Source organism: Salmo salar, chromosome 28 (genome assembly GCF_965601325.2).
Source record: "Salmo salar chromosome 28, fSalSal1, whole genome shotgun sequence".
Classification (NCBI taxonomy): Eukaryota; Metazoa; Chordata; class Actinopteri; order Salmoniformes; family Salmonidae; genus Salmo; species Salmo salar.
Window position 1 is genome coordinate 14,054,211 of NC_138318.1, and position 24,669 is coordinate 14,078,879.

The following is a 24,669-nucleotide window of genomic DNA, read 5'->3' on the forward strand; positions in this document are numbered from 1 at the left end:
AAATACTTTTTTCCCCTCACTGTACAATCCACCAGGATTTACAAAACTCTATTTTTATCCCTATAATTTTTAGCTTGTCACCAAAAACACTCAAACTTTTACAGATGCACAATCAAGAGCATCCTGTCGGGCTGTATCACCGCCTGGTACGGCAACTGCTCCGCCCACAACCGTAAGGCTCTCCAGAGGGTAGTGAGGTCTGCACAACGCATCACCGGGGGCAAACTACCTGCCCTCCAGGACACCTACACCACCCGATGTCACAGGAAGGCCAAAAAGATCCTCAAGGACAACAACCACCCGAGCCACTGCCTGTTCACCCCGCTATCATCCAGAAGGTGAGGTCAGTACAGGTGCATCAAAGCTGGGACCGAGAGACTGAAAAACAGCTTCTATCTCAAGGCCATCAGACTGTTAAACAGCCATCACTAACATTGAGTGGCTCCTGCCAACATACAGACCGAAATCTCTAGCCACTTAATAATAAAATATTGGATGTAATAAATGTATCACTAGTCACTTTAAACAATGCCACTTTATATAATGTTTACATACCCTACATTACTCATCTCATATGTATATACTGTACTCTATACCATCTTGCCTATGCCGTTCGGCCATCACTCATCCATATATTTATATGTACATATTCTTATTCATTTCTTTACACTCGTGTGTATAAGGTAGTTGTTGTGAAATTGTTAGATTACTTGTTAGATATTACTGCATGGTCGGAAGTAAAAGCACAAGCATTTCGCTACACTCGCATTAACATCTGCTAACCATGTGTATGTGACCAATAAAATTAGATTAAAAAAAAAAAGTCCATTAATAATTAGTACTAAATTATTGCACGTGAATTTGACCCTGAGAATATGAAAATGTTATTATCCCTTAAAGCTTTTAAGTAATTTACATAATGCGTGCAGTACGCTTATTTTAATTTCAGTAGCTAAATAAGGAGGTAGGCATATCAGTTCCAGCTAAAATTTGGATTTGAATCAGTCTCGCAGCAATAGATCTCCTCGGGCAGGATTCCTGCTTGCTCTTGCTCAGTGCGTCAACATTCCATACGGCACGTTTGGAACAAAGCGCCTGGTAGGCTACACAACACCACCGCTGGGAAACGATAGTTTCTCGAAATGTACACAAAAGATGACTGCTAAGTGGTAGTCCCTGTTCTCCTGCATACTTGTTTTGTTTTTGCAAGTAACGTGGCGGTTTGTTGGAGAGAAGAACGTCAAGGAAAGTTTAGCTAGCTGGCTAATTTCAGCTAGCTAACTTTAGCTTTCTGGCTTATCCTCCATCGACATGGAAATTGGAACATTTTCATTTTTACCAGTTGTCGCTAGCTAACGTTTTGACATTTTGATATACGTTTAGTTAATGACAGTAAATGTGTGTGTGTGTGTGAGCGAGATGATCACAATAACTTTAGAAAACATTGTCATGTCAACATTGTTTCACGCTAACTGAGTATGAGTGAGATGGTTGATAAATACACACAGTGCCTTCAGAGTATTCACACCGTTAACGTTTTCCACATTTCGTTACAGCCTTAATCTGAAATAGATTAAAAAGTTTTCCTCCTCATCAATCTACGCACAATACCCATAATGACAAAGCAAAAACAGGTTTTTTGAAACGTTTGCGACAATTAAAAAATAAAATATCACATTTACATACAGTACCAGTCAAAAGTTGACACACCTAGTCATTCCAGGGTTTTTCTTTATTTTAACTATTTTCTACATTGTACAATAATAGTGAAGACATCAAAACTATGACATAGCACATATGGAATCATGTAGTAACCAAAGAAAGTGTTCAACAAATCCAAATATATTTTATATTTGAGATTCTTCAAAGTAGTCACCCTTTGCCTTGATGACACTTTGCACACGTTTGCCATTCTCTCAACCAATTTCACCTGGAATGCTTTTCCAACAGTCTTGGAGTTCCCACATATGCTGAGCACTTGTTGGCTGCTTTTCCTTCCAACTCATCCCAAAGCACCTCAATTGGGTTGAGGTTGGGTGATTGTGGAGGCCACGTCATCTGATTCAGCACTCCATCACTCTCCTTGGTCAAATAGTCCTTACACAGCCTGGAGGTGTGTTTTGGGTTCTTGTCCTGTTGAAAAACAAATGATAGTCCCACTAAGCGCAAACCAGATGGGATGGCGTATCGCTACAGAATCCTGTGGTAGACATGCTGGTTAAGTGTGCCTTGAATTCCAAATAAATCACTGACAGTGTCACCAGCAAAGCACCCCCACACCACCTCCTCCATGCTTCACGGTGGGAACTACACATGCAGGGATTATCCGTTCACCCACACAGCGGTTGGAACCAAACATCTAAAATTTGGACTCATCAGACCAAAGGACAGATTTCCAACCGGTCTAATGTCCATTTCTCGTGTTTCTTGGCTGAAGCAAGTCACTTCTTATTGGTGTCCTTTAGTAGTGGTTTCTTTGCAGCAATTCGACCATGAAGGCCTGATTCACACAGTCTCTACTGAACAGTTGTTTTGAGATGTGTCTGTTACTTGAACTCTGTGAAACATTTATTTGGGATGCAATCTGAGGTGCAGGACTCCAATCAAGTTGTAAAAACATCAATGATGATCAATGGAAACAGGATGCACCGGAGCTCAATTTTGAGTCTTGTAGCAAAGGGTCTGAATACATATACCTTATTTACATGTTTTTTTTAAAATTAGCAAACATTTCTAAAAACCTGCTTTGGCTTTGTCATTATGGGTTATTGTGTGTAGATTGATGAGGAAAAACATTTATTTAATCCATTTTAGAATAAGGCTGTAATATAACAAAATGTGGAAAAGCGGAAGGGGTCTGAATACTTTCCGAATGCACTGTATAGGAAGTGTGTGTGTAACATTTTATGCTAACCTAATTCTTGAAATGTGTACCCCCCAATATGGTTGTTAAGTTTTTCTTGATTTATCTGGGGACCCTTGTATTTGTGTATTTTGTATTTGACAATAAGATACATTTTGCCTAATCATGCACCCCCTCAACATTCCTTATGTTACAACTTTCAACTGCCTTGTTAAATTTGATTCTCTTTTTTGCAGGAATCTTCTAGCTTGGATGGAAGGATGGAGGTGTCAACAAAGGGAAGGAGTACAGAGTTATTCAGTCAGCTGACTAAGAAATCTAAATAGAGAAAAACATAGGCTATCTCCCTCTCCGTATGTCTGCCTGCCTGCGAGATGGCTGAAGGGAAACATCGTCAATGCTAGGCTAAGTCTAATTTAGTAATGGTTTATCATGATTTGTCTATGTCTCTACAGTTCCTGAAACATGTCAATGACCTGATACATCGTCTCTACAGCAGTGCTTGTCCACCCACTCAGTTACCTATTCTGCCAGATCCCAGGGAAAGGAGAGAGCAACAACACCATTCCCTAAATCCAAAGTCAAGTTGTGCAAAATGTTTTTTTTTCTTCTGTTTGTTACTCAATGTGTATTGATTCCTACTAGCCAGCTTTGTAAGAGGTAGGTTTGTACTAGCTATGCTGATGATCATTGATGTTTTTCTCTGCAACTGGATTCCCCAAGAGACATGCTATTCAGCTGCCCTTGATTGCCTGATCTTACTCATAGCACTTTTGTTCTATCTACATTTTACATTTACATTTTAGTCATTTAGCAGACGCTCTTATCCAGAGCGACTTACAGTAGTGAATGCATACATTTCACTTTCATGCATTTGTACTGGCCCCCCGTGGGAATCGAACCCACAACCCTGGCGTTGCACGCACTATGCTGGCGTTGCAAACACCATGCTCTACCAACTGAGCCACAGGGAACCTAAAAGGGTTAATCATCTGTCCCCATAGGAGAACCTTATGAAGAACTAATTTTGGTTCCATGTAGAACCCTTTTGGTTCCAGGTAGAATTCCTTTGGTTTCCATGTAGCACCCTTTACACAGAGGGTTCTACCTGGAACCCAAAAGAGTTCTATGGGGACAGCCCAAGAACCCTTTTGGAACCCATTTTTCTAAGTTTAGTGTAAGTAAATCCAATTGAAATACCACTGCTTCTAATAATAAGTTTGTAAAGCAAATAAAACCCTATTTTAACTCGCCTTTTCTTTTCAGGTGCAAAACCCTTGTCCTGATTCAGAAGACACCTTTGTTGGGGGAACCTAATATATATATATATATATATATATATTTAAATGCATCTTTTATTTAACTAGGCAAGTCAGTTAAGAACAAATTCTTATTTACAATGACGGCCAAACCGGACGACGCTGGGCCAATTGTGCGCCGCCCTATGGGACTCCCAGTCACGGCCAGTTGTGATACAACCTGGATTCGAACCAGGGTGTCTGTAGTGTCGCCTCTAGCACTGACATGCAGTGCCTCAGACGGCTACGCCACTCGGGAGCCCATTATGGAGTGGTGTTTATAAAAAGTTGTTGAATATTACAACATGTATTAGGATTAAGCAAAACTTTATCATTTAGAGGCGAGTAAAAAAGTAATTATGCAACTACTGTCTAATTCTGATATCCTATGAAGGGACAGAGGAGCAAACATGCCTTTGCTACCACTGGTGTGTGATCCATTGTAGTTGGTAAGTAAATGTGAGCAGTTTGACATGGTCTATTGACATAGACAATGAGATGTTTTATAGATTCTGACTGTTAATGATATTTCACTCTGTTACTGTTCTGTCGTGTCCTGCATATTCACATTAGGCCAATCCTTAATTTAGTAATTTTTTTTATGCTTACATTAAGTGTCATGAAAAGCCAGAAAACGCAAGAAGGTGATGTGTTGTGGGCCCTCAAAGTCCTAAAATATGCCCCTGACCTCCGTGGTAGAGGAGGACGCAAAGTATGTAAGGAGCAAGTTGCTCTTTTTTTGAAGACATCTCTACGCTAGTAATACCATGGAAATACTTTGGAAATGTTTTTAGCCAGCTGAGTCCACAAAGTTTCTTCAGGAATGTCGTTTTCAAGTTCTTTTAACATCTCAAATTGATACATTTGTAATGCACTAATTCTCTTCAATGCAAATCTGACCCGTCACACAACTCGTATGAATAAAATAAAACAATGTGTCCCAGTGTCCGTGCATGTAATGTCTGGGTGAATGAAACAATTACTGTGTGCAAATCTGGAAAAAATGGTGATGCAGATTTGTTTTATGCAGTTGCTTTATTTATTTTAAATGTAACAATATGTTGCAGATATAAAATGTAATTGGTGACAATGGAAACAAATAGAAATGTAATGAACAATGTTTTCAATATCCAATACTTTTCACAGTAGTCAGGTGGTCATTACCAGGTTATGATGAGGTCCTAACTATGACCAGCTGTAGTCAGGTGGTCATTACCGGGTTATGATGAGGTCCTAACTATGACCAGCTGTAGTCAGGTGGTCATTACCAGGTTATGATGAGGTCCTAACTATGACCAGCTGTAGTCAGGTGATCATTACCAGGTTATGATGAGGTCTTAACTGTGACCAGTAGGCTACATAATATAGCACATAACATAGTGGTCAGAATTATGACCAGCTGGCCATAATAACACACTGGGTTAGGTCTAGTTTAAAAAATGCTAAGAATACATTTCCTTTAGCTTTTGTAGCTTATAGTTTTTCCTGGGATTTCCCGTGAAGGGGAATAGCAGCCAGGCTTGCGTAAGAAGCTACATATTAGACCACTCATTAGCAAAAAAATATATATTGTGCAATAAAAAAAAAGGTTACGAAATGGCATATCTGTGCACTCCTCCAGGCTGCGCTCTACAGTCCTGGACATGTAAAGGTCCACTACTAATTAGGCCTACGTTTTAGACAAGAACATTATTCTACCTAGGCTACAACAACACAGTGCAATTACGAAAGTATTGTTATCAAGTGAGTAGCCTACACAATTATTTTCGAGGGCTGTAAACTCTGGTGATGTAGACTAATTTGAATAACCTCCATAATTGATTAAGCTTTTTAGGGACAAGAAAATCATCATACCTAGACTATAACACAATGCAATCATTTTTATTCTAATGAGTATAGAATTCTATTCTAGGCTGAAACCGCAGTGAATGCCATTTCAATAACCGCTAAAAAGCCTTGTGTTTTGAATGCATGTTTCTTTCCGAAATAATAATAATCTGGCCTAGGCCTGATTAGGTGACCATTCGGAGCAGTAATGGGTATTTTATCAACAGTTTACCAGGTCTAAAAAAGGCTCATTAGCAGCGGCACACAGTGTTTATTTCGTCAGGATGTGTTGGCGTTTAAGGACAGGCCATCAGAAAATACGGCCTTCTCAGGCACTGTTTGTTACGGATCATCATTCTCCCCAACAGCTGGAAAAGAAAGCACTGATTGCAGAAATGTTTGCAGTTGATATGGCCTACTAATTTGCTAAATTAAGGGCTGCAAACACCATTTGAGCCACGACTTCAGCTACTGAAACAGGTGCATCTTTTTCATCAATATCACTTCAACGTTTACTCCAGTTTCAACAGGGTATTTGTTATTCCCTTTATAAAATGGGAGCTGAGACACAGTTAAGACAACAACAAAAAAAGCTGTGACTCGCTTGTCAAAGATTACAAACATTTCTAGTTGTGGTCAATCAAACACTCCCTAATTTCTGACCAGAAATGAGTTAGAACTGGGCAAGTAACTAACTACCAAAGAATATCAACAAATGTACACGAGTCTACAAGCGGCTCTGCTCTGATCTAAAATGCATATCTAGGCTACTCTTCGATCATGGGTGATGGAAGAAAAGCCGCTCCTACCCTTGAAATAGAACAAGGCTTCTCCGATGCGCTCCTAAGCCTACAACATAAAACCAGCAGGCTCTGGACCTCATTACGGTAAGAGTTGAGTACCCCTGATTTAGACCATAGCATTATAAATGTAACAGTGAGCGTATAACAGCTGATGGCCGCAATCTAAATACTTCACACCAAGTTTGTATTGTGTCTGTGTCTTAAACACGTTTGTCTGTTTGTGTACTCACCGACCAACTCATTGGGGTCCTTCCTCTCTGCCTCTGGGATCTCCTGAAAAGATAACACGGGGGGGGGGGGGGTTGAACGTCAGTCAAAGACCCATGCACGGTCCTGGATGTGAGGGACAACATTTCCAGGCAGCATAACATCACTGTTGATGGTGATCAATTACCCCAATTATACCACTAGTTAACAGTGATAACTATTAGAATAGGGTAATAGCAGCAGAATGGTCCGCAATAAGATATTAAGTTTGTCAGCCATGGTGATGTGACAGGTAGGCTAAAACGAGGTTTCCTGATTATTTAAACTGTGCTTTTATCCTTTTGAAAACATTATCATCAAAACCAGTCGTTTGGCATAAGATTGCCTTCATGGTATCATGGCAAACATGTGGCTACAGGAGTTTCAGGACATTCTTGTGAAAGCAGGGGCTTGGCAGGAGGTGGGGTGATGTGAGCTGCTTAGAAAATATGGCCTGTCCTCGCCAGAACTGTGGGCATAACACAGGTTCAGCAGAAAGAAACAGTGCTCCTATTCACTGGCAATGGAACACACACACACACACACACCACACACACACACACACACACACACACACACACACACACACACACACACACACACACAGTCACCTAGCAACTGCATGGACACATCCAAGAATTGTCTTGAAGAGGGCAGAGGGCCAAACTAAGTAGAACAATGGGAGGAGCAAGGAAGGGGAGGAAGGATACAGTGCAGACATGGCTTACCAGAGGTTCTTTTGAACCCCTGAATTAATTTCCATTTCACTGTAATGAATGACAGATTGACTGCACCACGACTCGTCATTGTGAGAGCAATTGATGCGTTTGAATTGTCTGTTCACACAGCTCAGACACCCATACTTACACCACAAGATGTACCATTAGAGTTATCTTCAGTCCCAAAGTCCATAACACAATACTACACTGAACAAAAATATAAAACGCAACATGTAAAGTGTGTTGGTCCCATGTTTAATGAGCTGAAATATATAAAAAATCCCCCAAAGAATGTTACATACGCACAAAAAGCATATTTCTCTTAATTTATTTAATTTGACGGATTTCCTTATATGAACTGTAACTCAGTCAAATCTTTGAAATTGTTGCATTTATATTTTTGTTCAGTACACAGAGCTATGAACACATTAAGCTCTTCCACATCAGGTAATTCAAGCTAGCACAGTAAAATCTGAGTAAAGAGAAAAATAGAAAAAAGAAAAAAACATGGCACAATGTGGACTGTGAAGATGCATCATTTTTGTATATCTTCACAGTCCACCCGACCCTCAGAACATCCTGCAGATGAAGAAGCCGGATGTGAAGGTCCTGGGCTGGCGTGGCTACACGTTGTCTGCGGTTGAGGCCGGTTGGACGTACTGCCAAATTCTCTAAAACAAATGTTGTAGGTGGCTTCTGGTAGAGAAATGAACATTCAATTATCTGGCAACAGCTCTGGTGGACTTTCCTGCAGTCAGCATGCCAATTGCACGCTCCCTCAAAACTTGATATCTGTGGCATTGTGTTGTGTGACAAAAGTGCACATTTTAGAGTAGCCTTTTATTGTCCCCAGCACAAGGTCCACCTGTGTAATGATCATGCTGTTAATTCAGTTTCTTGATATGCCACACCTGTCAGGTGGATGGATTATCTTGACAAAGGAGAAATGCTCACTAACAGGGATGTTAAAAAAAATTGTGCACAACATTTTAGAGAAATAAGCTTTTTGTGCGTATGGAACATTTCTTGGATCTATTATTTCAGCTCATGAAACATGGGACCAACACTTTACATGTTCAGTTTATGCATTTTTATTCAGTGTAAAACAATACAAACAGGGACGTTGTGCATTATAGAAATGTACAATATAAAATGTACAATATCACAACACATTAAAACAATTACGTAGTATGTATTGTAATATAGTACCTTTTATATTGTACATTTGTAATGGTGGAGCATTGTACATTTCTATAATACACAACGTCCTGTGACTACTTACACAAGCAGTAATGCTACTGACACATAACTTAGGCAGTACACTATAGTACATCGTTTCTCAACGTTTACTGTACCAGTGAAATATAGTCCTAGTCCTTTTTTAACCAGCTCATGAGTTAGACAAATACAACAGGTAAAAACACCACTGGAGATACAACTCAACACTATAACTGTGCCTCTTTGCCTCCCTGTTGTGCAGCCTGTCTCTGCAACTTCACTGCTGTCACTCGGTCTTTATAATGTGCAGTTTTGTCACAGATGTCTCAAGTTTTGAGGGAGCGTGCAATTAGCATGCTGACTGCAGGAATGTCCCCCAGAGCGGTTGCCAGAGAATGTAATGTTCATTTCTTTACTATAAGCAGCCTCTGTCATTTTAGAGAATATGTCAGTATGTCCAACCGGCCACACAACCACAGATCACGTGTATGGCATCGTGTGGGTGAGTGGTTTGCTGATGTCAATGTTATGAACAGAGTGCCCCATGGTGGCGGTGGGGTAATGCAATGGGCAGGCATAAGCTACGGACAACGAACACAACTGCATTTCATTGATGGCCATTTGAATTCACAGAGATACCGTGACGAGATCCTGAGGCCCATTGTCGTGCCATTCATCCTCTGCCATCACCTCATGTTTCAGCATTATGCACAGCCCCGTGTCGCAAGGATCTGAAAATGCCCCAGTTCTTCCGTGGCCTGCATATTCACCAGACATGTCACCCATTGAGCATGTTTGGGGTGCTCTGGATTGACGTATACAACAGCTTGTTCCAGTTTCTGCCAATATCCAGCAATGTCACACTGCCATTGAAGAGGAGTGGGACAACATTCCACAGCCTGATCTATGCAAAGGAAATGTGTCGCGTCGCATGTGGCAAATGATGGTTACACCAGATACTGACTGGTTATCTGATCCTAGGTATCTGTGACCAATAGATGCATATCTGTATTCCCAGTCATGTGAAATCCATAGATTAGGACTGAATGAATTTCATTAGACTGATTTCCTTACATGAACTATAACTCAGTAAAATCTTTGAAATTGTTGCACTTCGAATTTATATTGCTGTTCAGTATATTTACACTACCGTTCAAAAGTTTGGGGTCACTTAGAAATTCTTGTTGAAAGAAAAGCACATTTTTTTGTCCATTAAAATAACATCAAATTGATCAGAAATACAGTGTAGACATTGTTAATGTTGTAAATGACTATTGTAGCTGGAAACGGCTGATTTTTAATGGAATATCTAAATAGGCATACAGAGACCCATTATCAGCAACCATCACTCCTGTGTTCCAATGGCACGTTGTGTTAGCTAATCGAAGTTTATCATTTTAAAAGGCTAATTGATCATTAGATAACCATTTTGCAATTATGTTAGCACAGCTGAAAACTGAACATTGTATCTGATCAATTTGATGTTATTTTAATGGACAAAAAAAATGATTTTCTTTCAAAAACAAGGAAATTTCTAAGTGACCCCAAACTTTTGAACGGTAATGTAGGTACACTATTGTTTTGTTGTTTTGATCCCGGTTGGACCCCAGGAAGAGTAGTGGCTCTCTTGGCAGCAGCTAATGGGGTTCCTAATAAAATACTAAATACTTTCAGCCAGAGAGAGAATTACAGCAACAGAACAGCATGGCCAAACACATTATTCTGGGTTACTGCACCTTCACTATGGGCCAAACACATTATTCTGGGTTACTGCGTCTTCACTATGGGCCAAACACATTATTCTGGGTTACTGCACCTTCACTATGGGCCAAACACATTATTCTGGGTTACTGCGTCTTCACTATGGGCCAAACGCATTATTCTGGGTTACTGCGTCTTCACTATGGGCCAAACATATTATTCTGGGTTACTGCGTCTTCACTATGGGCCAAACATATTATTCTGGGTTACTACATCTTCACTATGGGCCAAACATATTATTCTGGGTTACTGCGTCTTCACTATGGGCCAAACATATTATTCTGGGTTACTACATCTTCACTATGGGCCAAACATATTATTCTGGGTTACTGCGTCTTCACTATGGCCCAAACATATTATTCTGGGTTACTGCATCTTCAATATGGGCCAAACGCATTATTCTGGGTTACTACGTCTTCACTATGGGCCAAACACATTATTCTGGGTTACTGCGTCTTCACTATGGGCCAAACATATTATTCTGGGTTACTGCGCCTTCACTATGGGCCAAACACATTATTCTGGGTTACTGCATCTTCAATATGGGCCAAACACATTATTCTGGGTTACTACGTCTTCACTATGGGCCAAACACATTATTCTGGGTTACTGCGTCTTCACTATGGGCCAAACATATTATTCTGGGTTACTGCGTCTTCACTATGGGCCAAACACATTATTCTGGGTTACTACGTCTTCACTATGGGCCAAACATATTATTCTGGGTTACTGCGTCTTCACTATGGGCCAAACATATTATTCTGGGTTACTACGTCTTCACTATGGGCCAAACATATTATTCTGGGTTACTACGTCTTCACTATGGGCCAAACATATTATTCTGGGTTACTGCGTCTTCACTATGGGCCAAATAATTATTCTGGGTTACTGCGTCTTCACTATGGGCCAAATAATTATTCTGGGTTACTGCGTCTTCACTATGGGCCAAACATATTATTCTGGGTTACTGCGTCTTCACTATGGGCCAAACACATTATTCTGGGTTACTACGTCTTCACTATGGGCCAAACATATTATTCTGGGTTACTGCGTCTTCACTATGGGCCAAACATATTATTCTGGGTTACTACGTCTTCACTATGGGCCAAACATATTATTCTGGGTTACTACGTCTTCACTATGGGCCAAACATATTATTCTGGGTTACTACGTCTTCACTATGGGCCAAACATATTATTCTGGGTTACTGCGTCTTCACTATGGGCCAAATAATTATTCTGGGTTACTGCGTCTTCACTATGGGCCAAACACAGGTCAAGGGGGTAGAGAGAGGGCAAGAGACACAATCAAACAACCCCCTCCTCTCAACCCTTACCCCACTCTGTCCCTGACACGATCAAGAGCCAAAATGTGATTACCAGGGCACGGACACATTTGGTGACAACCCCTCCACCCATCGCTTTCTCACTGAAAAAGGGGAGAGGGAGTGTTGGTTATATGGTTCTTGTCGTCTGTGGCATTAGCCCAAGCCCACCCCAAGCCATTCAAATGGAAGCAGGCCACAATGAAAGTATCCCAACATCTCCATTACGTTATATAAATGAATCACCTCTATAAATCCATTCCATTATTACTGTTATATGACACAAAAGTACATCTATAACTCAGATATGGCATTTTAAGTCTTTCTCTATGAACAAAATTAATTATGAAATCCAATCTAATCAAAGCCATCGCATTTTCAGGCCCTAAGTGAAAACAGTAGATTGATAAATCATGTCTGTGTAACCAACCAAGCTATTACTCAATAGTTTGGCTAAGAGTTGGAGACGCGTTTAACTCCCTTAGATTACCAGTAAGCAGTGTTTAACTTTCACACGAGAGCCTTCTCCTAGATATCTCTTACAGAAACTAGCCTCGTCTAAACCAACTCTATATGACTAGAAAAAGACATAGGAAAGGGCCTGCTGCACCTCAACGCAGTTGAAACAGACTTAGCACATAGATAACGGGTTCAGCTCTTAGGACAAAGTGGGGGTCAATGGTGTGTCTGACAAGGCATAACTCATAATAAATAGTGGGACTCTGGTGTATAGGGCAGCAGTAGCAAAATATAAACCAAACTCACGAGAGTGGGAGTATAGTAGTAGTAGCCAGTGAAAACACACCCGATTACATTTTATGGCAGGTTCTGGATCAGTTTACCGCAACTCTACCTCTGACAGACACACAACATCTCACCAGTCCTCCACCTGATTCCCCCCCCCCCCCCATGTTGTGAAACGCTATAGTTCTGCAGACATAATGCATTCATGGCCTGATCATAGAGTTGCTAATTGTCGGACCCACACAGGATACTATGGCATTATGTGGCCCAAGCCCTGTAATGATTGTTTCTTCGAGCAGCATCAAGCCCTCCTGACCTGCATCAACTACCGTGGCAGGAAACTGGCATATAGTCCATCTAACGCGCTGTTCCAGCTCAAACACTGACTGCTGCACTATCAGGGTGGGGCTGGCTGAGGGTACAACCCTGCTCGTCTGAGTCTCACTATTCAGAATGGTATGCACCTTTAAAATGCCACATCTTTATCAAGCTTGTTCTTATTGGTGCGGATTTAAACATGATAACTATAATTCAAAGTTTATATGAAAAACCTTTGCATCAGTGTGCACAACCAAGCTATACTTAACTTGAAATAAGGGATGTTGTTTATTCCGCTCTGTACTAGTATCGGTGAATAGAGACAAAACATTATAGCTCAACACTACCACCTAGTGGCACTACCATCCGTTTAACAAAATCCTTGCTTTTCTTTGCACCCCCAGAGACAATATTGGTTAGCCCCATGAACCACGAACAAACATTTCAAAAGTACAAACCATATCAAAACCGGGGGGGGGGGTTAAAATACCTTATAATCATCTGTGTCTCCGCCCTCATCAGACTCTTCCATTTCCTATGAAGACAAGAATGCCAATGGTTAACATCCCGGAGTGACCCCACACACTCATGTGCACCGCTGACAAATACCTCTAGCAGGGTGCTGTGGGAAAGAGACTGACTAAATTGGAAAGATATAGAGAACTGACTGAGTTACGGGAGCTCTCCCCACTGTCCTCGTCTCCAGATGCCTTGTCGTCGCCATCCTCAATCCGGCTAATGTCGTCCTCTCCGTAGGCAGCAGACACCAGACCTACTCCATGGCCCTCTGCAGAATGACAGAGCTTGGTTATCACGTTGGAAACATTGCAGTATTCAGTTGCCGGCTTCCTGACCTAATATCAAGCTGAGATTGGTTAGCCTCTATTTTTTTGACACTATAATAAAAAAACATTTTTTTCAACGTACTTTACTGGTTGGTCATTATGCCAATAGATATTTTAGACAAACATATCTACAGGAAAGTAATATTGACCCGTTTTTTTTCCCCCTGGCAATGCCTGTCTGATTTATATCACCTGACGCATGCGCAAAACCCTGTTAACAGCTGAACGAGCTCAGCAAAGGTTAGTCCGGTATCCTTGTGACATCTCTACCCTAAACCCTAACCTTACCACAACTCTTACCTAACCGTAACTATTTAAAAATGTCAACTTCAAAGTGGGTTAGGGACGTCCCAAGGACCCCCGGATCGCAAATAAAATGTTACTCGTCACATACGCCGAATACAACAAGTGTAGACTTTACTGTGAAATGTTTACTTACGAGCCCTTCCCAACAACGCCGTTAAAAAGTAGGAAACATTTGCTGAAAATAAAAAAAGCAACTAGTAACAATAAAATAACGAGACTATATAATACAAGGAGTGATGTACTGGGACATACACACTACCCTGTCGGTCAGATGCCAAGCAGTTGCCATGCCAAGCAGTTGCCATGCCAAAACAGTGATGCAGCCAGTCAAGATACTCTCGATACTGCAGCTGCAGAACTTTGAGGTTCTGAGGGCCCATGACAAATCATTTCAGCCTCCTGAGGGGGGAGAGGCATTGTCTTACGACTGTGTTGGTGTGTTTGGACCATGTTAGGTCCTTAGTGATGTGGACACAGGAACTTGAAGCTCTCGACCTGCTTGGCCCTCCTTTTCCCGCAGTCCACGATCAGCTCCTTTGTCTTGCTGGCGTTGAGGGAGAGGTTGTTGTCCTGGCACCACGCTGCCAGGTCTCTGACCTCCTCCCTATAGGCGGTCTCATCGTCGTCTATAATCAGGTCTACCACCGCCGTGTTGTCGCCAAACTTAATGATGGTGTTGCGCAGCTAAGCAGTCGTGGGTAAACATGGAGTACAGGAGGGGATTAAGCACGTACACCTGAGGGCCCCGTGTTGCGTCAGCGTGGCGGGTGTGTTACCTACCCTCACCACCTGGGGGCGGCCTGTCAGGAAGCCCAGGATCCAGTTGCGGAGGGAGGTGTTTAGTCTCAGGGTCCTTAGCTCAGTGATGAGCTGAGAGGGCACTATGGTGTTGAACATTGAGCTGTAGTCAATGAACAGCATTCTCACATAGGTGTTCCTTTTGTCCAGGTGAGAAAGGGCAGTATGGAGTGCAATAGAGATTGCGTCATCTGTGGCTCTATTGGGGCGGTATGCGAATTGGAGTGGGTCCAGGGTGATGGTGTTGATGTGAGCCTTGACCATACTTTCAAACCGTTTCATGGCTACAGATGTGAGTGCTACGGGGCAATAGTCATTTAGACAGGTTCCCTTGGCATTCTTGGACACAGGGACTATACTGGTCTGCCTGAAACATGTAGGTATTACAGACGGTCAGGGATTCCCCGCACTGAAAACATCTGTATCGGTCTGCCAATATAGCACTAGTAAAAGCCCATTGCACTACTTTAGTGAACAAATTTAAACTAAATGTAGTTGAGTGTTTACCAGCATTTGTAACTTGACTCTAATCATTTTAAGTACAAAACAGTTAATGATAATACTTCTGGAATATAAATATAGTTCATTGATATGTTTTCCAGTTTCTTGAAATACTCTGCAAATGGAACTTATTTCTATGTGAAAACTGAAACGGTCTATTCATTCCTTTTCCATTTTCGTAGATGCTCTTATGCAGAGCAACTTACAGTAGTGAGTGCATAACTTTTCATGCTGGTCCCCAGTGGGAATCGAACCCACAACCCTAGCATTGCAAGCACCATTCTCTACCAACTGAGCCACATCACAAATCACGTGATGTCTCAATGTACTCAATTACTGTATTGTGCATTGTGTTTCTTCATGGTGATGGCAAATCTACAGTTAAACCTAGATGACAATACAGTAACGTTACGTTAGCCTTATTCTACAATGTGATAAATAAATACAAAATCCTTAATCTATACGCAATACCCCATAATAACAAAGCGAAAAAACAGGTTGTCATTTTTGCAAATGTATTAAAAGTAAAAAAACAGATACCTTTACATAAGTATTCAGACCCTTTGCTATGAGACTCAAAATTGAGCTCAAGTGCATCCTGTTTCCATTGAACATCGATGTTTCTACAACTTGATTGCAGTCCACCTGTGGTAAATTCAATTGATTGGACATTTGGAACCACCAAGACTGAGCAATCTGGGGAGAAGGGCCTTGGTTAGGGAGGTGACCAAGAACCCGATGGTCACCCTGACAGAGCTCCAGAGTTCCTCTGAGGAGATTGGAGAACCTTCCAGAAGGACAACCATCTCTGCAGCACTCCACCCATTAGGCCTTTATGGTAGAGTGGCCAGACAGAAGACACTCCTTAGTAAAAGGTGCAACAACCCGCTTGGAGTTTGCCAAAAGACACCTAAAGGACTCTCAGACCATGAGAAACAAGAGTCGCTGGTCTGATGAAACCATCTCTGGAGAGACCTGAAAGGAGCTGTGCAGCAACGCTCCTCATCCAACCTGACAGAGCTTGAGAGGATCTGTAGAGAAGAAATGGGAGAAACTCCCCAAATACAGGCGTGACAATCTTGTAGCGTCATACCCAAGCAGAATCGAGCATGTACTGAGTAAAGGGTCTGAATACTTATGTAAATACTCCATTTCTGTTTTTCATTATGGGGTAGTGTGTGTAGATTGATGAGGGAAGAAAATGTAATCAATTTTAGAATAAGGCTGAAATGTAACAAAAATGTGGAAAAAGTCATGGGGTCTAAATACTTTCCAAATGCACTGTACATTTAATGGTTTGTAAGGATGGTAAATAAATACTGAACAAAAAGTAGGTTTCCATGTTATTTGATCAAGAAAAATATTACATTTGATGTGGATGTTGTGTCTTTTCCCATAACTTTGTACTTTTTGATGTAAATGTTTGAGGACAGGTTTTTGTTTGTTCTTTCTGGATCCCATTAAAATGACAATTGCCGAAAACAGGGCAACAACTCTTACAATTCCAACTATTGAATCCTGCAAGACACTGTTCTTCATTATAGAACTATCTTTTTTGCCTAAGTGGAGATGCTGAATTTATTTTTGCCCGCACTCACTTTCAGCATTTGTCAATTTCCACACTGTGCCATGCAGCATGATATGGGCCAAAAAAATCTAGGCCTAGTTAATTGAACTGTTGGAATGATGGAAATATGATAATTTTTCAAACATAGTGGGCAGCAACTTGAATACATTGTTGTTTGACATGACAACAAATTAATAAGCCAGTGAGAAATGATTGACAGGGTAGGAACCAAAGTTTGTCAGTGTTTCCAGGTGACCCTAATTAGATGTTGCATTACATATTTTCATACTTCATGTAGCTAGCTAGCCAGCCAACATATTCATGCGTTTGCCTATTCCTCTCTGATAAGATGTTGCACAAACATGCATACCTAGGCCTACACCAGCACTGGTACCAGGCAGTATTAGCTAACTATATATGTTTGCTCTGACTCAGGACATTTAGTAAGCTAGCTAGCCTGCCAACTTGCGATTAGCATTAGCTGCGAACACACTTTAGCAACACCTTGCAAAGAAAAGACAAACTAGCAACCAGTAGTTTGCAGACCGTAAGATACAGAAACAAAGTGTAATTATAGAACTCTTGTGGAAAGCAGCATGTCACCAACATTCTTGCATCCATCTGACCATTTGGAGTGAACGGCAAGGAAGTGCTCCTGACTCAGTGGTTGCGCAACTGCTCTCTCCTTGAGTGACAGGGCTTATTGTGGTTAGCAGCATGCAGCAGCAAGAGTGGGAGCGAGATGACTCAAGAAGCAAACGGCGTACACTATAAAAACTGACATTATATGCACTGGAGATGCGTATCACATTTAACAAATCAAACATTGAACCACCATTATAGAAGGTCAAGTAAAAAATCTAATTGGTCCGTGCATCAATACCGGTATATAGTAAAATGCGGTATACCGCCCAGCCCTAGTCAGGGAGAGATTTAAAATATCAGTAAAGACACTTGCCAGCTGGTCTGCGCATACTGAGTACACATCCTGGTAATCCTTCTGGTCCTGCAGCCTTGAGAATGTTAACCTGTTTAAAAGGTCTTACTCACATCGGCTACGGAGTGGGATAACACAGTTGTCTGGAACAGTTGGTGCTCTCATGTATGGTTCAGTGTTGCTAGCATTGAAACGAGCTTGGAAGGCATTTAGCTCATCTGGAAGGCTTGCAGCTGGCTTTCCCTTTGTAACATGCCAACAACAAACACTGACACTACCAAGTAAAACTGAACAAATTATGAAAGACAAGCATTATAATTTTGAATTCTGAAAAGTGGAGTGAGGACGAGGTGAAAGTGTTGTATATCAACAATGACAAGGGTCTGACAACTTGGATGGAAAATGACTGAAGCCTACAACGAACTGTGTGCCCTAAGGCCTGGAGAGAAGCAAGTCATTCCGCTATCCAAGAATACTAAAGCACCCCTTACAGGTTCAAATAGCCGACCAAATCAAACTGTTACCAACCCGTAGTAAACTTTTGGGAAAATTGTGTTTGACCAGAAACAATGCTATATTACAGTAAACAAATTGAGACTTTCAGCACACATATAGGGAAGGACTTCAACATGCAAGGCACTTACACAAATAACTGATGATTGGTTGAGAGAAATTGATAATAAAAAGGATTGTGGGAGCTGTTTTGTTAGACTTCAGTGCAGCTTTTGACATTATCGATCATTGTCTGTTGCTGGAGAAACGTACGTGTTGTGGATAAAGAGTTACCTGTCGAACAGAACACAGAGGGTATTCTTTAATGGAATCCTGTCTAACATAATCCAGGTAAAATCAGGAATTCCCCAGGGCAGCTGTCTAGGCGATTTTTTCAATCTTTATTAATGACATGCCACTGGCTTTGAGCAAGTTGAGGTGACTAAACTTCTTGGAGTAACCCTGGGTTGTAAACTGTCATGGTCAAAATATGTTGATACAACAGTAGCTAAAATGGGGAGAAATCTGTCCATAATAAAGCGCCGCTCAGCCTACTTACCAACATCAACAAGGCATGCCCTACAGGCCTTAGTTGTGTCACACCTAGACTACTGTCAAGTCATGTGGTCAGGTGCCACAAAGAGGGACTTTGGGAAAATTGTAATTTTTCTAAAACAGGGCAGCAAGACTGGCCCGTAAATGTACACAGAGAGCTTACATTAATAATATGCATGTCAATCTCTCATGACTCAAAGAAGAGGAGAAATTGACTTCATCACTACTTGGTTTTGTAAGAAGTAATGACATGCTGAATGCACCGTTTAAACTATCAGCACACAGTTCGGACACCCATGCATACCCCACAAGACATGCCACCAGAGGTCTCTTCACAGTGCTAAATGGAGCCATGGCTACATGAAACTATTCCATATCAGCTAACTGATGCAAGCAGTAGAATCAGATTTAAAAAACAAAAATACACCTTAGGGAACAGCAGGGACTGTGATGGGACACATACACATAACACACACGGATTTTGTATTGCTGATACATTCAAAGTATTCAGACCCCTTGACATTTTCCACATTGTTACGTTACAGCCGTATTCTAAAATGGATTAAATAGTTCCATAACTGTTTTTGAATTTTTTGCTAAATTTATTATAAATAAACTGAAATATCACATTTACATAAGTATTCAGATCTTTTCCTCGGTACTTTGTTGAAGCACCGAGTCTTCTTGGGTATGACGCTACAAGCTTGGCACAACTGTATTTGGGGAATTTCTCCCATTCTTCTCAGCAGATCCTTTCGAGCTCTGTCAGGTTGGATGGGGAGCGTCGCTGCACAGCTATTTTCAGGTCTCTCCAGAGATGTTCGATTGGGTTTAAGTCCAGGCTCTGGCTGGGCCACTCAAGGATATTCAGAGACTTGTCCCGAAGCCACTACTGCATTGTCTCGGCAGGGTGCTTAGGGTTGTTGTCCTGTTGGAAGGTGAACCTTCTCCCCATGCTGAGGTCATGAGCACTCCGGAGCAGGTTTTCATCAAGTATCTCTTTGTACTTTGCTCAGTTCGTCTTTCTCTTGATCCTGACTAGACTCCCAGTCCCTGCAGCTGAAAACATCCCCACAGCATGATGCTGCCACCACAAAGCTTCACCTTAGTGATGGTTCCAGGTTTCCTCCAGATGTGATGCTTGGCATTCAGGACAAAGAGTTCAATCTTGGTTTCAGCAGACCAGAGAATCTTGTTTCTCATGGTCTGAGAGTCTTTCGGTGCCTTTTGCCAAACTCCAAGTGGGCTGTCATGTGCCTTTTAATGAGGAGTGGCTTCTTTCTGGCCACTCTACCACAAAGGCCTAATTGGTGGAGTACTGCAGAGATGGTTGTCCTTCTGGAAGTTTCTCCCATCTCCACAAAGGAACTCCGGAGCTCTGTCAGAGTGACCTCCCTGACCAAGGTCCTTCTCCCCCGATTGCTCAGTTTGGCCAGGCGGCCAGCTCTAGGGAGAGTCTTGGTCGTTCCAAACTTCTTCCATTTAAGAATGATGGAGGCCACTGTGTTCTTGAGGACCTTCAATGCTGCAGAAATGTTTTGGTACCTTTCCCCATATCTGTGCCTCGACAAAATCCTGAGCTCAAATTCGAGTCTCATAGCAAAGGGGGTGAATACTTATGTAAATAAGGCATTTGTTTTTTATTTTTAATACATTTGCAAACATTTCTAAAAACCTGTTTTCACTTTGTCATTATGGGGTATTGTGTGTAGATTTCGAGTGGGAAAAATAATTGTATCCATTATAGAATAATGCTGTAATGTAACTAAATGTGAAAAAAGAGAAACGGTCTGAACTGATACTTTCCGAATGCACTGTATGTGGTAGTAGAGTAGTGGCCTGAGGGCACACACTTAACGTGTTGTGAAAAGTGTTATGAAATGTAATATTTTTTATTGTATATAACTGCCTTAATGTTGCTGGACCCCAGGAAGAGTAGCTGCTGTCTTGGCTTACAGTTTGGTACCTTCAACACATCAATACCTCACACAAAGACCAATAGTGATGCAGTTAATCTCTTCCCAACTTTGAACCAGGAGAGACTGACACTTTTCCTCTGTCTACATTTAGGTGTGATATGCGCTGCTTTGTTCTGGACCAACTGCAATGTATTGTCAGAAGTTATTTATAAAAACATTTCATTTAAAATGTGTCCTTAATTTCCTTACTGTTGGCAACCGGTTTATAAAAGAAATAAGGCACCTCGGGGGTTTGTGGCATAAGGCCTATATAGCACGGCTAAGGGCTGTATCCAGGCACTCCGCGTTGCGTCATGCATAAGAACAGTCCTTAGCTGTGCTATTTTGGCCATATACCACACCCCCTCGGGCCTTATTGCTCAAATGCACCATTCCTGGGAGCTGAAAATATGCCAGTTCTTCCATAGCCTGCATACTCTCATACTACACACACACACACCCACACACACACACACACACACATACATACACACATACATACATACATACATATATAAGTTGAAGTCGGAAGTTTACATACACCTTGGCCAAATACATTTAAACTCAGTTTTCCACAATTCCTGACATTTAATACCTAGTAAAGATTCCCTGTTTTAGGTCAGTTAGGATCACCACTTTATTTTAAGAATATAAAATGTCAGAATAATAGTAGAAAGAATGATTTATTTTGACTTTTATTTCTTTCAGCACATTCCCAGTGGGTCAGAAGTTTACATACACTCAATTAGTATTTGGTAGCATTGCCTTTAAATTGTTTAACTTGGGTCAAACGTTTTGGGTAGCCTTCCACAAGCTTCCCACAATAAGTTGGGTGAATTTTGGCCCATTCCTCCTGACAGAGCTGGTGTAACTGAGTCAGGTTTGTAGGCCTCCTTGCTCACACACGCTTTTCCAGTTTGGCCCACACATTTTCTATAGGATTGAGGTCAGGGCTTTGTGATGGCCACTCCAATACCTTGACCCTTGTTGTCCAAATGCCATTTACAACTTTGGAAGTATCCTTGGGGTCATCGTCCATTTGGAAGACCCATTTGCGACCAAGCTTTAAGTTCCTGACTGATGCCTTGAGATGTTGCTTCAATATATCCACATCATTTTCCTACCTCATGATGCCATCTATTTTGTGAAGTGCACTAGTCTCTCCTGCAGCAAAGCACCCCCACAACATGATGCTGCCACCCCCATGCTTCACAGTTTGGATGGTGTTCTTCGGCTTGCAAGCCTCCCCCTTTTTCCTCCAAACATAATGATGGTCATTATGGCCAAACAGTTCTATTTTTGTTTCATCAGACCAGAGGACATTTCTCCAAAAAGTACCATCTTTTTCCCCATGTGCAGTTGCAAACCGTAGTCTGGCTTTTCTATGGTAGTTTTGGAGCAGTGGCTTCTTCCTTGCTGAGCAGCCTTTCAGGTTATGTCGATATAGGACTCGTTGTACTGTGGCTATAGATACTTTTGTACCTGTTTCCTCCAGAATCTTCACAAGGTCCTTTGCTGTTGTTCTGGGATTGATTTGCACTTTTCGCACCAAAGTACGTTCATCTCTAGGAGACAGAACGTGTCTCCTTCCTGAGCAGTATGACGGCTGCATGGTCCCATGGTGTTTATACTTGCGTACTATTGTGTGTACAGATGAACGTGGTACCTTCAGGAGATTGGAAATTTCTCCCAAAGATGAACCAGACTTGTGGAGGTGTACAATTTTTGGCTGATTTCTTTAGATTTTCCCATGATGTCAAGCAAAGAGGCACTGAGTTTGAAGGTAGGCCTTGAAATACATCCACAGGTACACCTCCAATTGACTCAAATTATGTCAATTAGCCTATCATAAGCTTCAAAAGCCATGACATGTTTTCTGGAATTTTCCAAGCTGTTTAAAGGCACAGTCAACTTAGTGTATGTAAAATTCTGACCCACTGGAATTGTGATACAGTGAATTATAAGTGAAATAATCTGTCTGTAAACAATTGTTGGAAAAACTACTTGTGTCATACACAAAGTAGATGTCCTAACCGACTTGCCAAAACTATAGTTTGTTAAAACAAGAAATTTGTAGACTGGTTGAAAACCGAGTTTTAATGACTCCAACCTAAGTGTATGTAAACTTCCGAATTCAACTGTACACACACACACACACACACACACACACACACACACACACACACACACACACACACACACACACACACACACACACACACACACACACACACACACACACACACACACACACACACACACACACACACACACACACACACACTAGGGGTGAAACGGTTCACAAAACTCACGGTACGGTACACAGCGCTGTCACGGTTCGGTAAGGTTTCAATACATCAACAAAATAAATGCCTGAGAAATATGTAATTTGTATTTAGATTTTCCCTTTATTATAATAGTAAACATGGGTAGCTTGAATTCCCAGGTGCAGATGGAAACAAAGGGACAACAAAAAACATCAGTGGCTGCCTTACAACATGAAATAAAATAGTCATTTAAAGCAGAACTTCAACAAGAGTTGAAGCAGCATATCAAAATCAAGTCACATAGCAGTACCTTGAACAAAATAGGACCACTTGAGACTGGTCACTTGAAAAAAATAAAAATAATAATATATATATATCAGATTTTCAAGTGTTTCTTTTAGAAGATTAGTCTATCCACCTTATCTACAGTGAGCACAGATCGGCTTAATGTGACGATGTCAGCCGTTGTGGAGAATACCCTCTCGCTAGGGACAGAGGTCCCAGACACAGCCAGGAAGCGCCTTGCTAACATGGCAACATGAGGGTATAATAACTCTTTGGTCTTCCACCATGTAAGTGGATCAGCATCCAGGGGAATACAGTCCACTTCCCTGTATGAGGTCACCTCCTCCTCTATGACCTTGGCCTTTGACTTGGTTCCCTGCTCCTGGGTCGTGAACAACTCCCCAGAAAGCTCAGCCATGGCAGACTTATTTTCTGGGGGAGAACCCCTGTCGTCTGTCGTCTCTGGAGAGGGGTTGGCTGCTAATGTGACATTGTTTTATTAATTATTGATTTAATAATTATAAAGTAATAATTGTAATTGTCATAGTGTCTGATGTACATTTCTAACAAATCATATTTTTAAAGCCACTTCAAAATAAATACAATACCTGTATATTGGTCACAATCTCTGCTGTGAGTTCATTGTAGACTCTCAGACGAGCAGCAGCATCCAGGTGCAGCAGGGATTGAACCGGGGGTCCAAAGCGGTGCTCTTGGGTAAGAAGCCTTGGACACCAGGGTCAGCATATCTAGGCTCCAGGTTAACTCTGATAGCAGTCTTGACATCCCTTACTGCGGGTTCATCTTCATCAGATGCCACCATTGATTTCAGCATCATTGTTTTCAGTGCAGATCAGTCTTGACTGTTTTGAGAGGTTTGCACACGTCGATAACTTCCTCGGCACTCTTAAGTCACAATATGTTTGACATTCTTCCTCACAGCTTGATCAGTCTGTGTAGAATACACAGCAACTTTCTGCTCAAGGTTTCTCTCAACCATGGCTTGAATTCCATCTAGTAGGGACATCTTGGATTAG

General features: G+C 41.5%; 1 protein-coding gene across 4 annotated transcripts in view; it reads right to left on the reverse strand.

Annotated features, from left to right (window-relative positions):
• Positions 1–24,669, reverse strand: part of sap30bp (SAP30 binding protein) — a 47,977-nt gene that overhangs the window by 17,159 nt on the left and 6,149 nt on the right. For all 4 annotated transcript variants that reach the window (XM_014179512.3, XM_014179511.3, XM_014179510.3 and 1 more), the window contains exons 2-4: positions 13,790–13,908; positions 13,612–13,656; positions 7,022–7,064 (exon numbers count right to left, since the gene is read on the reverse strand). In XM_014179512.3, the coding sequence (XP_014034987.1) occupies positions 7,022–7,064; positions 13,612–13,656; positions 13,790–13,908 (207 nt within the window). The remainder of the gene's footprint in view (positions 1–7,021; positions 7,065–13,611; positions 13,657–13,789; positions 13,909–24,669) is intronic.